Source organism: Semicossyphus pulcher, unplaced genomic scaffold, assembly GCF_022749685.1.
Source record: "Semicossyphus pulcher isolate SPU_LCO1_2020_fin unplaced genomic scaffold, fSemPul1.0.p SCAF_22, whole genome shotgun sequence".
Lineage (NCBI taxonomy): Eukaryota > Metazoa > Chordata > Actinopteri > Labriformes > Labridae > Semicossyphus > Semicossyphus pulcher.
This window is the reverse complement of record NW_027211696.1, coordinates 8,633,896-8,650,021: the sequence shown is the minus strand read 5'-3', so window position 1 is coordinate 8,650,021 and position 16,126 is coordinate 8,633,896. Positions and strand designations below refer to the sequence as shown.

Below are 16,126 nucleotides of genomic sequence, written 5' to 3'. Positions count from 1 at the left end.
CCCCCCACCCAGCTGTGAGGATGACTTTGGTCATTTTCTGATTGGCTCCCCCCTGCCCTTTCATTTCCCAGCAATCAACTTCAATCTGTGGCAGGTATGAAGGCGGAGATAACATTAGAGAGAGAGACATCGGGGGGAGATATCTGCTCTGCCGAGACATTATTTAGTGCTCCCGAAAGCTTCCAGGAGGCAACCTCTGTCAGACAACAAGGCTCCGGCGTGTCCACACAGGACGGGGGAGGGCGGCGGGTAGATGGAAGGAAGGACATGGAAGAATTACTGATGGGCTGATAAACTCTTTTGTTATCCTTCCTGTTTCTTTCGTCCTGCGCTATATGTTTCTGTCTGTCTGCCCAGCTTCCATTTCGATGTCTCAATCTCTGTCTGTCTGGCTGAGTTACTTTCCCCGTCTCCCTCTGTTCTCGCTCTCTATCTCACCTTCTGTTTCCCACTGTATCTCGCTCTCTGTTACTCTGCCTCCTTTCTTTCACACTTGTGAATAATTGATGTCTACCGGTTCGATGGTAAGAATAGAACAGTTCTGGAGGTGACAAATGGGGTGGCGAATAGCTATGCTCTCTTCAAAGAGCTAGAAAGTTAGCCGTGCTCGCTCGTGGCTGTGTGTGCCTGTGTATTTGTGTGCTTGTGATGTTTTGCGAGCATGTTTGTGTGCGAGCGAGTGCAGTTGTGTGTATGTGATTTAAGACAGGGAGATGAAAGGGAGTTGTAATTACAGGGAAGCGTATCTGTCTACTGCAGAAGTATCCGAGGAATGGCACAAACTGGGCCAAAAGCCTGAGGTCATTAGATGTGCTGCATGTGTGTGCGAGTGTGTCTCTAAGCTCGTGTGTGTGTGTGAGAGACAAAAGCAAAGAGAGAGGGAGAGATCAGCTTATAACTTCAGTTCCTCAGAGTCAACCTCTGAACTCTGCTTCTCATTATTGGCTTTGCTGTCTCTCGTTTCTCAGCAGTAGCCGGTTGTGGTTAGACCGAGCAAGGCCCACTTTCTGTAAATCCACGCAGCCTTATTGCCTGAGAGGAATCCCAGAATTTCCTGCGCTCTAAAATACACTTGTGTAAACATTCAAAAATATCAAATGATAGGGATTTCACTGTGTGCTGTGCAAACGGATAATCCCATGCAAAGGCTGTGGTTATAATACACTGTCCCTCTGTCTCTTGTCTGCTTTTCTTTCTCTCCAAACCCATCTGTTCTCCCTCTTTCTGGGGCCTCGTCTCCTCCCTCCCTTCATCTTTCCTTTCATCTTCTTCTGTCCCTTCCCTCATCTCTCTATCCACAGTGGACGATGACTTCATTGGTCTCGGTGAGCTGCCTGAAACCTTCCCTTCAGACCCCCCTGAGCCGCTGCCTGTGTTCCTGATGGAGCCCGAGGAGGCCTACATAGTGAAGAACAAGCCGGTCAACCTGTACTGCAAGGCCACTCCGGCCACACAGATCTACTTTAAGTGCAACAGCGAGTGGGTTCACCAGAAGGAGCACACGGTGGAGGAGCGGGTCGACGAGAACTCTGGTGAGTCAACAGATCAGCTACACACTCAAACTTGCATCATGGGCAATCCAGCTTCCTTAAAGATTAAATTCATATATAGGAAATATACATTTTATGTACCAGGTCTGTTTGTGATGATGAACGCTAAAAGAATCATAACCTTAAAACACACTGAGTTAGCTTCAGCTCAGCTGACAGACCCTCCTGACTTCCTGTGTCCACCGAAGAGCCAAACAACCAAATAACGAAACTTCTGAATTCATTGTTTTTACCAATGCTAATTTTTAGGTCTGTTTATTTTGGAGAAAGGAGACCTTTGTGTGTAATTCATCTCTGGGTAAAACACAATAGAACAATAAACACTAAAGGTTCTTTTTTAGACTTGTTGCAAAGCTAAATTCCCGCCTTGCTGTTGCTCCTGCATCGCTCTGTGCACAATGGTGCAGCTTAAAAGACAAAAGTGTAGACACTCGACTAACAAAATGTGAGCCGACTCCGGCTCTTCTCAACTGATGACGAGCCTTGTCGACTTTTAGGGTGCCGCCGGAAACAAAACCGAGATTGTTCCCTAGCTAATTGATAATGGTTCCCTAGCTAATTCCCTAGCAAAATGTTATAGCACTTAATGATCTAAGATGCAAAATCTTGCTCTTTAAGTGCCAAAAGTTAACCCCCACTTCCAACCCATTACTTCTGCAAGTAGCCTAGGTCCAGTTCAGATCAATGATTTGCAACAAGACTGGATTCAACTGCCAAAAGAATCCCTCGACATCTCCCTTCACATCAAAGCAACCAAATGCGCAGAGACGCCGCTGACCATCTCTACAGCAACAACGCACTGACATACCCCACTATTTCTGCGTTAATACTATAAAGGTAGTTACTATAATGTTAGTATAAGGCCCAGGTTACATGAATTAACTAGCTGGATTTCTGTTATTGTTATAAAAACAGATGGATGACAGTGACATCCTCGCAATGTTAGCTGTAACACAGATTAATTAATGCCAAAGGCAGAGAGTTAGGAAAGAGAGGATCTGGAGCCGCCTTTGGCACCAGAGACAGGTGCCAATTTATGCTGTTTCCTGATTGGCTGAAGTGAAATACCTACATCATTCCTTTCTTAAACTGCATTTGGAGATTTGACAACTCAAATCCAGGCAGCGGCTTCAGACGCTCTGCAACTAACCAGTTTACATCACTGCAATTTTCTCTGCAACATTCTAAAACCGTTTTGTCGCGTTTGCGAATCATTTATCTGAACTGGCCTTTACGCCGATCGGCCATAACATTATGACCACCTGCCTAATATTGTGTGGGTCCCCCTTTTGCCGCCAAAACAGCCCTGACCCATCGAGACTCTGCTAGACCTCTGAAGGTGTGCTGAAGTATCTGGCACCAAGACGTTAGCAGCAGATCCTTTAAGTCCTATAAGTTGCGAGGTGGGGCATCCATGGTCAGACTTGTTGTCCAGCACATCCCACAGATGCTCAATTGAGATTGAGATCTGGGGAATTTGGAGGCCAAGTCAACACCTTGAACTCGTCGTGTTCCTTAAATCATTCGTGAACCATTGTTGCAGTGTGGCAGGGCGCATTATCCTGCTGAAAGAGGCCACTGACGTTACAGAATACCATTTCCATGAAGGGGTGCTCTTGGTCTGAAACAATGTCATAGTTCAGGTAGTAAATTGACAACATAATCATTTTTGTGGGTTGATCAAACATACGTACAGATATTATCCCATAAAATGTGTCTCCATACACAGATTGCTTGTCTACTTATCGATCTCTCACACCAGTTTATTTGATAAACCAGTGTCATCATCTCATCTGCAAACATTTGACTTAGAGCATCTCAGTGAGGATACCTTCCCTCTTATAGCATTCCAGCACCACCGCTTCTTTGCCTTGTGTGCTTTTGGGTGTGTAGGTGTGTGTTTATGTACACAGTTGTAGCATCTAGAGGAAGTAAAGGCAGCAAAGCTCCAGCAGGGTTGTTTTCCACAGAATTCGGCCCCTAAAGGCACCGGAGCCATTACACACAACAGCCCAGCACTGATTGGCTGCATTCAGCTGCTGTATTGGAAATTGAGTTCTTTCTGTCGCCCACAGGTACCAATCACATCACATTTACCCTTTTCATCCCACTGTTACGTTACACACATGTCTGCACACACGGGCACACCGGCAGCTGCTCCTGCTCTTTGACACAGATGTTTAGGCATGTAAGCAAACACTCACATACATTATATTTAATAAAAATTTAACTAAAGTGCTTTTTCAATCTAAAAAAAATCACATTGTTGCAGCGCAGGCAGGGAGCAGATACACAGATACAAAAGGAGTGCTTCAGCGAGCACAAAAATACAAGAAATAGTGGAAAAAACAACCTGAATCCCAACCTGAACTCCTTTCATTTTGACCTTATGTACTTTAGGAAGAATACACACATCTGAGGATCTGTTTCATGGTTGTGATTATGACAAAGAAGAGGGCGGAGGAAGCGGTGGCTCTTAGCCTCTGTGTCAGAAGGTTTTGCGCTGAAAGCATCAACATGGAAAACAACCCACACATCACACACGCACCCACTCACAGCAGCCGTATCCACAGGCTATTTACTGCACAGATATTCATTCATTTATGCTCACATCACCAGCAGGGCCCGGTGGATGTGTGGAGCCTCTCTCAGCCCACTCCATTGCTCTCTGATTTCCCCAGATTGACAGAAAAGGAACACGGATAGAAGCTGGCCCGGCCTGGTCAATACCACTGATAGTGTAGCCTGAAGAAATTGGATCGCTCCCTCTCTGCCCTCCGCTCTCCCCACCTCAATGTTTCCTCTCTTTTTCTCTCGTCCTGTCTCTGCGTCTCACTTTCACGTTGGTGAGGACTTTTGTAATGATCTTATGAGATATAAGATTAAAAGGGTGCAGCAGACGACAGAAACGGCAAACTTTAGTATTCCTGAAGGCTACAGGCTGCTTCCATTCCGTCTTTATCCAGATGTTTGCACATTCATATAACGACTACAGTGCTGTCAACTTTTATACATATGCAGGGACAACATTGTAGAGTTTGTTTGTGTGTTTGGCTTTTTAAATCGAGTAGTGGTCTTGACTCATTAAAAGTGAAATACATTTTACTTTGGAAGTTTTAATGTGTTATTCTCTTAACATATTAATGTAGCTTTTATGACACTGATCAACTGAAAAAGAGGCTTTTATTGTGAAAAACTGATCTCTAAAAATTGACATGCTTGTATATGGAAGTTTCAACCTTAGGTGAGTAGGAATACTTGCAAAACAGAGTCCACATGTGCAAAGCATCAGCTAAATAGTAGATCTACAAAATATTGTCTTTATAGGATGTACTTTATATTTTGAATTAAAGGGGGGGTATTATGCTAAATTTATGCTTCATACTTCACTCCGTGATACCTGTGGAGTAGCTTAGCATAATTTACAGTTAAAAAAAACTCCTCATTTTTCTCACATTGGTGCTCCGAGCCGGCCCTCATACAGCCTCTGCCTGAAACGACTCAGTCAGCTCTGTCCCTTGAAGAAACCCCGCCCCTACAAGCCTGCTTTCTTCTGATTTGCCATCTTTGTGATGTCACAAAGTGCAGCGTGTAGAAAAAACTGTGTGAAATTCAATGTTGCACATTAAAAGTTGAAAACTCTCAAAGCGGGTTTATAACTTGTATAGACATCTTAGTCATCTTTAAGATGCTCGATTCATAAAAACAACTTCCTGCTTCAGGCACAATTTGTGCATCAACAACTGCAACCTAATCAGCAATATGGGGCTTGAATCTCTGATTGCCTTTTCCTGCACAATGTTCTTCACAGCGTGAGACAGCTTATCTGCAGTCTCCACTGTGTGAATATACCTGTGTGAATATACCACACTCTGTCCAAAGGCTTTTTAATCCAATGGAAGTGACGCAAAACCTCATTAAAAATAATGTAAGTACATACAACTGATTGCCGTTTGAAGAGGAAGTATAATAGGGTATTGTAGTTCTCTAAGGAGCAGGTGATTACATGCAGAAAATAAAAGAACATTTGATTGCCTGTTATTATCCCAAGGGAAGCGATCAGTTTACACAATAAAACAAACAACAAGAAAAGAAAGAACAAATGTATGTTTACACTTTAAAAGTATTGTAGCATCTGTATAAAAGATGGTTTTTGTGTTAAGAGACAGCTGGACAACATGAGAGCAGTTTTGCATGTAATAGTGAGAAGAAGCCATAGATTGAGATCACATGTCTAAAATTGTATCTAGCAGGAGGCAAGAATATAAAGGAAGTGTGGAGGAACAAAGCACGGTGGCAATTTTTGCAAATGGCCGCCTCCACAGCGATGAAGTAGCTTCCGATACTCCTCCTGCTTTCCTCTGAACACTGCAGTGTTCCCCTCCCAGTGTTAAGAGCCGGTTATAGTCTGTTGTGAGCAAAAGGAGCATTGATCTGAGCAAATGAGCATCAAATTAATTATAAGTAGACACAGCTAGCCAGAGTAATATACACTGGAGACAGCTTGTCACTCTCTCTGAGGTATGAGGTAGAGGATCAAACAGGAGTGCTCTTCATCTGGCTGGATAATCAGAGCACTTAGCCCCTTCCCTCCTCCTTCAATGACCAATGCCTCCTTCTCTGCCTGACTGGGCTGATCGATAGCGTTAGCCAGTGCTAACGCTAAGGAGCTAGGCTAATGACCACATTAATAATGAATCATCTTCAATGAGGAGCCCTGCTTCAGTTCAGCTATTAATGGGACCTATTGTAGGAGCATTTCTCTTCCTGCTAATGGCCACACTGACGGGTGTGAAGTAGCCCCTCACTGCTGCTGCTGACACGGGACACACTTCCTTGGCACCTCTTAATTGCAAATTGAGTGGAATTCTGTGTCTGTTTTGTTGTTACTTTTGTAATGCTATACTGTGTGCTAAGAGCTGCTAGCTGAGCATACATATGATGTCACTGGATGAGGTCAGCAGGCTCAGGTCAGAGCCTAGATCTTCTGCTAGACTGATCCCTCTGATGTGTTCAAGTGCAACACGTCAGGAGGAGTTTAATCCTGCTTCAGTAATGCCTATGAAGTCACGAATGACTCTTAAAGCTCGTCATCGCGCAGAAGGTTTATTCTAACATCAGACAGAAAATTCACCACTCTGGAACCTTCTTCAGAAACAGTCTGGAGGAGAAGAAATTAGCTGATTCTGCCGCATGTTTTACACCCTCTGAGAATTCTTATCTACTGATTGTGTCCACTATTGATTTTTCCTCTCCTGCTCTCTATGTTGTGTTCTCACATCAATCTTTGACATCCTCAAACTTACTGTACACATCACCTCAGACAAATACGTTGGCATGCACTACAGACAGCCACAGACACACAAAGGCATGTGGACGCACACACAAGCACGCAGAAGCAAATGCGCGCACAACAGACGCTGCTGTTCGCCTGCCTGTCGGCTCACTGTGTAAATTTTACATGAGCGCTAAGCTTCTGTGTGGGATGTCACTGTGCTGGGTGTGTGTGCCAGAACAAGGAGGCTGTAAGAATGCACTGAACCTGAAGTAAAATGGCATGTTCGTTTTTTTTTTTACCATCCAGACTCTCATGCATTTTTTATTTAGGCAGAAATTCAGACACCCTTTAGACCCACTTGAACTGCAGAATAAATCTCGAGCCTTTGAACAAATTGTGATCGTCCTGACAACCATAAAAGAAATTGTTATTAACATACACAAGTGAGACATATGGACTACTTTTTTCTTTACTGAAAAAGGCTAACAGTGTATCTCAAATTGGTCTACTTTACCTGCAGTTCAGCAGGTAGTGAATCACTAACACATTAGATTTGAGGAAAAGATTAGGTAACTGATTGAATTGAAGCACTGATGACTCACTGATCTGTGACAGTTCCAAGGCAGTGCAAAAATAATGATGTCACATCAACAACACATCTCTTAGGTAAGCTCAGTTTAAAATAAATAAACAACACAAAGCCTTATTTGTTAAATACACAGGTATATGTGTATCTCTAACGTTAGCTTAATTAGCTTGCCAGGAGGCATCTTTTTGGAGAGGCTTAGTTATACAGTCAGCAAGAACACAGCTGCAGCTAATTAAACTATAACGAGATAGTTTGATTAAGGCTGTATTAATGTTAATGCACACCTAATTCTTGGAAAGACAGGCTATATGCTAGCTCTCTTCAAGTACATCTTTAAGTAACCTATTGTACCACACCTGCTGATGACCAGCATTAAATGTTTCTGATTAGTGTTAATAACATTTTGGCACAATGCTAACATTAGACAACATGTAAGCTAGCTAGCGGTTAGCATAAGGGTCTTTGCTCATTGTTTGTGTGCTATATGTAGTTGTCTGAAGCTTCCTCCTTTTCTTAATTGTTTTATTAATTATAATTAGTTTTTTTGAAAGGTGAGTGACACAATTTGTTGGCTAACAATATCTGTGAAGTCACTAGGTGTAATGTTTTGGTAAGTGGGCTAGCTAAAACATTACACTTAGCAAACCTACCATTGGATAAGCTCAAGCTAAATGCTAGTACTAGTTTGTGTTTCTTTTTTCATTTAGAAGACAATAATGTGCGCTGAGCAAAGAGTGTCAAGGATATGGAGAGTGTGTGGAGTAATAATAAGATTAATGTAGGCTACAATGAAAGGCCAGTGACACAGTTTGCTGGCTAATAATATCTGTGGAGGCGCTGGGTGTAATGTTTTAGTAAGTGGGCTAGCTAAAACATTACAGCTGGCAAACCTACGTCTGGATAAGCTCAAGTTTAATGCTAGTACTGGCCTCATCCTCCTTTTTTTGGTTTAGCAGTGCACTGAGGAAAGAGTGTCAAGGATTTGGAGAGTATGTGGAGTAATAATAAGATTAATGAACAATGACTCGAAACATCTGGTCAGTCTTGTGGGGAAGTTTTTTTTTTTAATTGCAACATTTGTCAGGCTATATATCTGTTCACAGAGCTGTCAGTACAACAATAGTGAGTATACCTCGATGAACTTTGAATTGGATGTAGTACAAGTGAAAGTGTGGACTCCCAGTTTCTGTCAGCCAACAATAAAAAACAGCTTCAGAACAAATCATCACCAAAACTGGAAAACTAAAGAGCTGCCAGGTCTGACACATAGTGGTTTGTGATGATGATGACAGGATCTAAATTGGTAGACAAACAACATAAATCTTTGTATATGCAGAATTATGGACTGGGTGTCTGGTGCAACTTTCAAAAAACAATCTGAAGCAGCGCCTAGTTAGTGACATGTTTTCCAAAGAAAAAGAAACAAATTCGACACTCAGATGAAAAAAAAGTGACTGTCAGCGACGAAAATCAAAAGTTACAACCGTAGCAAAGGGAGCCAACCGTGGACGTCACACATGCGACACTGTCTGGATATCTTGGAAGTGTGCTCCGGCAATTACCGTTAATCGCCATAGGTGCCGCCAAAGAGAACAAAACTTCGAGATTACAACTTTAAATAGAGCAGAAATTTGGGTATACGGTTGCTTAGGATATCCACAGCATAAATATGCAGAAATGTTGAAGGACTTTTGCAGCAATATTAATAATTTGTGTCCTTTTTCTGTGCATTTTGGAAATCAGGTTATTGCAATTCAACAGCGTCCAACTGGAACTATAGAGACTGTCTTAACATGACAGTATCGACCATTTTTAGTTTTAACCCTGCGCACGTTGTGATGATATACTAAGTCTAAACTGTCTCATCATTTCTGCCCAGTAAATTTAAACTTTTTACTTCATTATACCAACAGTCCTCATAAATATCCCACTAAATCAAAAAAAGAAAGAGCGATTGAACAAGACTAAGGCATGAAATTGCAATCTGAAGTGTCTCTACCTTCAATGAATGCTCCTGTACCCCGTAATCTATACATATATGCATGCTCCCGATTCATATTCTCTCATACATACACATATTTGTGCGCGCACACACTGAAGGAGCAGTGTAATCTGCTCTAGAGGGGCAGCTGTGGGTAGAGGCATTTGTTTTGGGGACGGTTTGTTTGTTTGGGTCCTGGCACCCAGATGAGCAGTAATCAGAGGAGTTAGCAAACAGGATTGTGTTAGCCATGACGCCGAGAATCCTCCCCCACAGGGCCCGGACCCAAACGGCTCAACGCTTTGGCTGTACAATCGGTGCCAAATTTACACACACATAAACACACACGATCACAAATACACAGTGTGTTAGCATGGGATGTAACTGATGTACATTTTTTAATTTGATCTAGTACTGACGTTAGCATCGATCTCTCCCAGGTGAGACAATGTACTGACTGTCATTCTTTACTTTCTCTCCCTCCCCTGTTTCCTTTCCATCATCTGTTCCACATTCCCATCCCCTCTATCTCCATTTTTTTTCTCTCTATCTCCCTCCCTTTCCTTTGTTTCGCTCGTTCCTCACAGGCCTGGTCGTGCGAGAGGCCAGCATAGAGATCACCCGGCAGCAGGTAGAGGAGCTATTCGGCCCGGAGGACTTCTGGTGTCAGTGTGTGGCCTGGAGCTCCGCGGGGACCACCAAGAGCCGCAAAGCCCACGTCCGCATCGCCTGTGAGTATCCCCTCCTCTCCGTTCATCCCATTTACTCTACATCTTTATCTTTGTATTCCTCTCCAAACAAGATCTCTCGACTGCCGAGGAAACGCGTCTCGCTGACCGACTTGTTTGTCATGACAGATTTATAGATTCTGGAGATACAAGCGGCGAAGAAAAGGTTTTACTAACGTGGGACTCAAGTGTCCCTTTGAACTTGAGTTGGTAACAGCCTGCAGAATGAGGATAAACCTGGAGAAACAGTGCAGTGTATACACTCTAGAGAGGGTATGGCGCATGTTTATGCCAGCGTTCCCTTGTTTTTCCTGTAGGTGGTCCTCATTTGTTCCCAGCCTGTGTGTGTGTCCGCCTACTAAAAAGCACACAACACTTGTTTCTAAGTAATGAGGAACATTCTGCTGCTTCTAAAGTTTGGGCTCACTTTAAACTGTTCCCCAAAGGATGTGCCAATCAAGACCGTAAAAAAAAATAATGAAACCCCAGAGGAAACGGTGACAAAACTAAGAGTATAGTGACATCAAGGCTTCTGCGACACATTGCATAACAGATTTGCGTACATAGTGTTGTCACAGTTCCACCTGAAGGGACTTCTTTTATAGTAACAGCCGGATCGTCGCTCTTTCAACTCCTGACAAAGTCATTTTAAGGCACTGTGAGTGACATATCCCACCAAGCTTTACTATACCTGACAAAAAAAGATGCTACACCCACTTCCAGGCTGCATCAAATATGTTGTTATCGCTGCTGGAAGCGGCCGGATAGGGATATCAGTTGAGCTTAATGTTTGCAACTCAGTGCCACTGTCAGAACGACTTCATCTCCTCTGTACAGTACATCAGAGGAGCGTCGTAAGGAGGCGATTTCCACCTGATCTAGTCCATTTAAAGGCACTTAGCAATCATATACCTGTCCCTCTCTTAATATCTCATTTCCGTCTCCGTCTCTTTAAGTCTCTTCCTAACTGCCTCCCCCTGTTTTCTGTACAGTTCCTCTTTGATATCAGAGGATTTCAAACACCACTAGCTCCTCTCATTACCGCCTCTCATACACTGAATCAGAACCCTGCCTCTCGGTCTCCCGCCGAGCCCCCAATCCCGCTGCTCCACCTCCCATAATCACCCATGATGAGCAGCCTTCCAGCGCTAACCCATCCCTCAAATCACAATGGACCCCCTCTTCCCCTCCCATTAGCTTCTGCTGAATGAATTAGCTCCTCTGCAGGGCTTTCTCTCTGCAGGCAGGAGCCAGACTCTACATCCCGTTAGGCTAATGGAAAACTGGGCTTGTTTTTCCCCTCCTCTCCCATCGTCTAAACATATACAGTTTAATCAGACGGTGAGTCAGAGCCAGCGCCGGCGAGTTAAGAGGGTTGTTGTGTTGAAGAAGTGGCTTTCAGACTTGCAAAAAAAGCTAATAGTCAGAGTCGTATGAATGCATGCATTCCCAGTGACCTTAACAAAAGCGTTTTAATGGGCTTTTATTTTGAAGGAGCCGAGATGGCTTGGCAAAGAGAGGCAGTGAAAGTTTGTGCACAGAAACAAATTAAATAAATGAATCAAATCAAGTGAATTGCTTTTCAAAAGGTTGTCGGAGGGTAACGTTTACTGTGAAAGCTGGAAATTGATTTTCTCGTTTGTTTGTGGACTTGTTATTCTCAGAGTAAAACTTAATAAGTAAAAAACAGAACTTTATTTCTGGTGACACAAGGAATGATTAAAACTCAAACTTCATAAGTCATTCTTAATCCAGAGCAATGTTGCAACTCTTCTGTTGTACCTAATGATTTTCTCTGCTCCTGAAGTGTCAAGCTGGCGTAATTTGGCTCGACTAGTAGCCAAACATACCCACTTAAGGTAATGGCAGTCACATGTGTGTCTTTTTGCGGCCGAGCGAGGCTGGGAGCGTGTGCCTGCCGAGGAGGGAATGGTGCGACTCCCACAGGAATGTCGACTCAGCTGCTCCCACACCCTTCAGCGTCCCGCAGCAGCGTGCAGGGTTACGAGAAGCGAGGGAAGGAGAGACTCTGGAGGGGGAAGCATAATTTAAACCCACAGCCAATAAAATATACAGTGCAAAATAATCACTCGCATGCTACTTACTGCGTGTCATCGAGAGTTATGTCCAAGGTTTGCAAATCATGATGAGAAAAAATACAATACAAGCTCTGGGTGTTTAATTTGAGTTTAACAAGCTGTAGCTGATCTGCTACAAGTGTGGGTAATAAAAGCTTGAATATTTCACTTTAACTCACAAAAACTGGCCTTTACTATTTATACTAATAGTGTTATCAAGGCTGGTGTGTGATTTTTATGTGCTTTACCGCAATACCTCCAAGTGGGAGTAGTCGTGGCAGTAACAGTCCGGTTTAAAGGAGCAGTTCGCCCCTGGAAAAAGCCACTGTCAGTCAAAGCTGCTGTTCTCTGTAATCGATAGAAGCAATAATATTTTAAATTGGCGCCATAGCTGTGGAGAAAGTTGTACTAACAGCTCGTGGTTTCGCCCATTCTACATTCCTACAACACCCAGCGTGCATTGCGCCCCTCCCTCTGAAAGGAACGGCCCAGCAAAAGACACTGGAGTGAAATACTACCAGTCAAGGACATTGATCGCTGCAGGCACGTACAGAACCCGAAATACGGAGAATATACCGGTGGATCGTCTAAAACATCTTCGCGTCTGCAGTCTACATTTCAAACCTGACGATTTTGAACAAGACATGACATCGGAGGCGGGCGTCCTAGATTGAGCAAGTGTAGTTTAGCGAGCTCCCTGGCCTCCGCCAGATGACACGTTTTACGTAGTCTAGCAGAGGTTTTCCAGGGCCCATTGGAGAAGCGGATAGCGTCCTCCAAAGGCACAGAGTCTAATAATGGCATAAGCTCCCCATAATAGCATGATAGGACTGAGGTTGAAAATCTGTGAACTGGCCCTTTAATGCTTGGCAAAGAAACAGAAATGTAACAACCCTAACAAATCTTGTATTTTGTGTGTTTTTAGTTTAGATTTAGGGAGGTTTTGTGCCTCTAAAGTCAGATTTTTTTATCCTCTATAAATGTGCTTGCGCCCAACTAGGACCTGCCGTGGACCTTATCATGGACATTGCCACCAGAAAGTGTCTGCAAGGCATTGTGGTCCATCCTTAACCACAAAATTACATGCTGAAATAGTGCACACTGAACAGCCAGGACAGTACACTTGTACTTGCGCCAGTGGCCTTATGTTGCCTACTGACTCCTAAAGCTTTCAGTAGCACACGAGCCAACCATGCATGTCATTCATAAACCTGTGCATTCATATATATGTATGGAGGAATCGGATGTAATACATTGGATATGACTGTAGTGCTTCATTTAGGGTGTCACAGTGTTGGAGCAGGAGTGTCTGCTTCTCCTGTCATCCTGAGACGACATCTTTTATGTTTCGGAGGCAGTTTGAACTCAGCCTTCATTGTAGTTGTGACATCAGAGAAACAGTAAAATGACTCTCACATCTTCAAACAAGACTTCCCTTTAGAGACGCACTTCTGTTACCTTCTTTTTCCGTCTTCAGAAAAACTGTTTGTCCTTGGATCAAACTCCACAAAGCTGCGTCCCAGAATATTCCCCTCCAGTCATTCCCCGCTTTTAATTTCATACCAGACATTTACGGAAATTGCTTTCAATTCAACACTCAGCCTTTCAGCTTTTATAATACGTAGAAATGTGTGCGGTTATGGCTGATACTCCCCTGAAGACACACGTACGTGCAGGTTGAATTGGGACACGGGCTCTTAGTCGATTTGTTATTTTAAGGTTTATTCTTTCCAAATAAAAAATGAACCTTAAATGGACTATAGGTATTCTTTGGGGCTTGTGGGTGTAGCCTCATCATGTATTCTGTAATGAGAACATGATCAAGTTCCTCCTGGAGGCGGTGTGGCGCTGTTAGATGATCAGTGTCTCTGTTTCAGTGTAACGTCTCCTCACGTAAACTCTGGTGAACAAAAGGAAGCAGGAGATGAAATGGGTAGATTAAACTTCTGTCTTGATCAGGTTTCAGCGACGACTCTTCTTATTGCTGCTGATAATGCCAATAGACACACATACCTCAGTCACCCGTTGGTAGATGAGGGTGCTGTAACTTATTGCACTTGCCTGCTTTGACAAGTTCTGCCATCCACATACTGTGGCTGGCAGCTGCGGTTCAGAGGTAGAGTGGGTTGCCATCAAATCGGAAGGTTGGCGGTTTGATCCCCAGCTCCTCCTTTATGTTGAAGTATCCTTGGGCAACATACTGACCCCCACATTGTGTGTGAATTAGCTCATCAGTTGCCCTGCATGGCCCTCTTATTACTTAGTGTGTGAAATTGTGAATGCTGGTATGTAGCGTAAAGCGCCTTGAGTGGTCTGAAGACTAGAAAGGTGCTATATAAGTGCAGTCCATTTCCATTTACTGTATGTGTGGTATTGTGGATGTATCTAATATAATGCATCTTTTTATGTTAGAAAAGTCTATTAATAGCTGTGTATAAGAGTTGCTTTATCCTCTCCACAGATTGCATCGCGTAACCCTGGTAATCTTTTGGTTTATTTCCATGTACACAGTTTTATATAGATAGGAATGGAAACTGATTAAATGTACGAAGATCTTCATGTAAATAAATGTCTGTTAATTCACTATCCATTTATAGAATGAGGCGCTCACAATGGTGATTGAGCCTACGGCCCACTGATGAAAGCCTTTGCATTTGCAGTATATTGTATTATTATGGACTGGGTGTCTGTGGCGACTGGTGCACTTTCAACTAATCCTTATTAAAGATATAATCTTGAAGATTTTCATTTCAATAAATGTCTGTTGAGTCACTATCTGTCGCTGAATGAGGTAACACAATGTTGCTTGAGCCTATGGCCCACTGATGAAAGAAATCACAAGCAGGCGCCCAGTTAGTGACGTGTTTTCCATCACCCAGCTGTGGTTGGTCTGCCAGAGAGGGTAGGCGGAGCCAAGCGGCTGCTTTTCCGGTCTCTGCAAGCGGAATAATCTACTACGGCTGAACAAACAAAGAAATGATCGATGACACAGATGACACAGATACAACTTGAAAATAAGTGAAAATATCGCCATAAGGTGGCGCCAAATAGAACAAAACTGAGAATGTAGAGATTATATCTTTAAATCAGAGGTTTTGAGATGAGAAATAAAGTTATCACAGACCCCCAACACACACGTCCTAATATTGCAACCTGCCCGTGGCTTTGTTGGAGAAAAATATGAATGTTTTTTCTCACAGTCTTTTAACATATACAGTATATTTCCTGCTTATTTCACCCATGAGTCATTTTTGCCTTGGTAAATGGACTGTACTTCTACAGCACTTCTCAAGTCTTCTTCAGACCAGTTAAAGCGCTTTTACACTGCATGTCACATTCACCCTTTCACACACACATTCACACACTGCTAGGCAAAGTGCCAATCTCCAATCAGGGTCTAAACGCCAATGGCGATGATCTCAGGAGCAATTTGGGGTTCAGTGTCCTGCCCATTGACATGTAGACTGCAGCAGCCGGAGATTGAACCTTTAACCATCCGATTGAAAGACCGACTCTATCACTGAGCCACAGCCGCCTCATTAAGCAGGACTAGCTTGGTTTAATGGTAGCATGGTGGCAGATTACAGACTGCGGTGGAGAGCTTGTGCTCGTGCATATTACTTATTTCAACATTTGAAAAATAGATTCAAACTTGTGTAGAATTGTTGAATAGGAAAAGACATGTTATTTTAGAGCATTTTGTGGTACATGTGGTTACAGCTTCAGATTAGATGTGTCAGCAAAAAGGCGAGCATGTGCCTGGCAGGAATACTGCAAAGACTATGGAAACTTTATAAGCGGAGTTTGGAGGTTTGATTGTAGATTTGATGCTTCAGTTACTCCAAAGTCTCCAAATAGCACTGTAACTCCAATTTAAGTCCTCTCCCGTCCTCTCCTTGTTGTGTGAGACGCTCCCTCGCTC

General features: G+C 43.2%; 1 protein-coding gene across 1 annotated transcript in view; it reads left to right on the top strand.

The window, feature by feature from the left end:
* unc5cb (unc-5 netrin receptor Cb) overlaps window positions 1-16,126 on the top strand; it is a 133,232-nt gene that overhangs the window by 73,401 nt on the left and 43,705 nt on the right. The window contains exons 2-3 of the mRNA XM_069673829.1: window positions 1,302-1,532; window positions 9,986-10,129. Coding sequence (XP_069529930.1) covers window positions 1,302-1,532; window positions 9,986-10,129 — 375 coding nt within the window. The remainder of the gene's footprint in view (window positions 1-1,301; window positions 1,533-9,985; window positions 10,130-16,126) is intronic.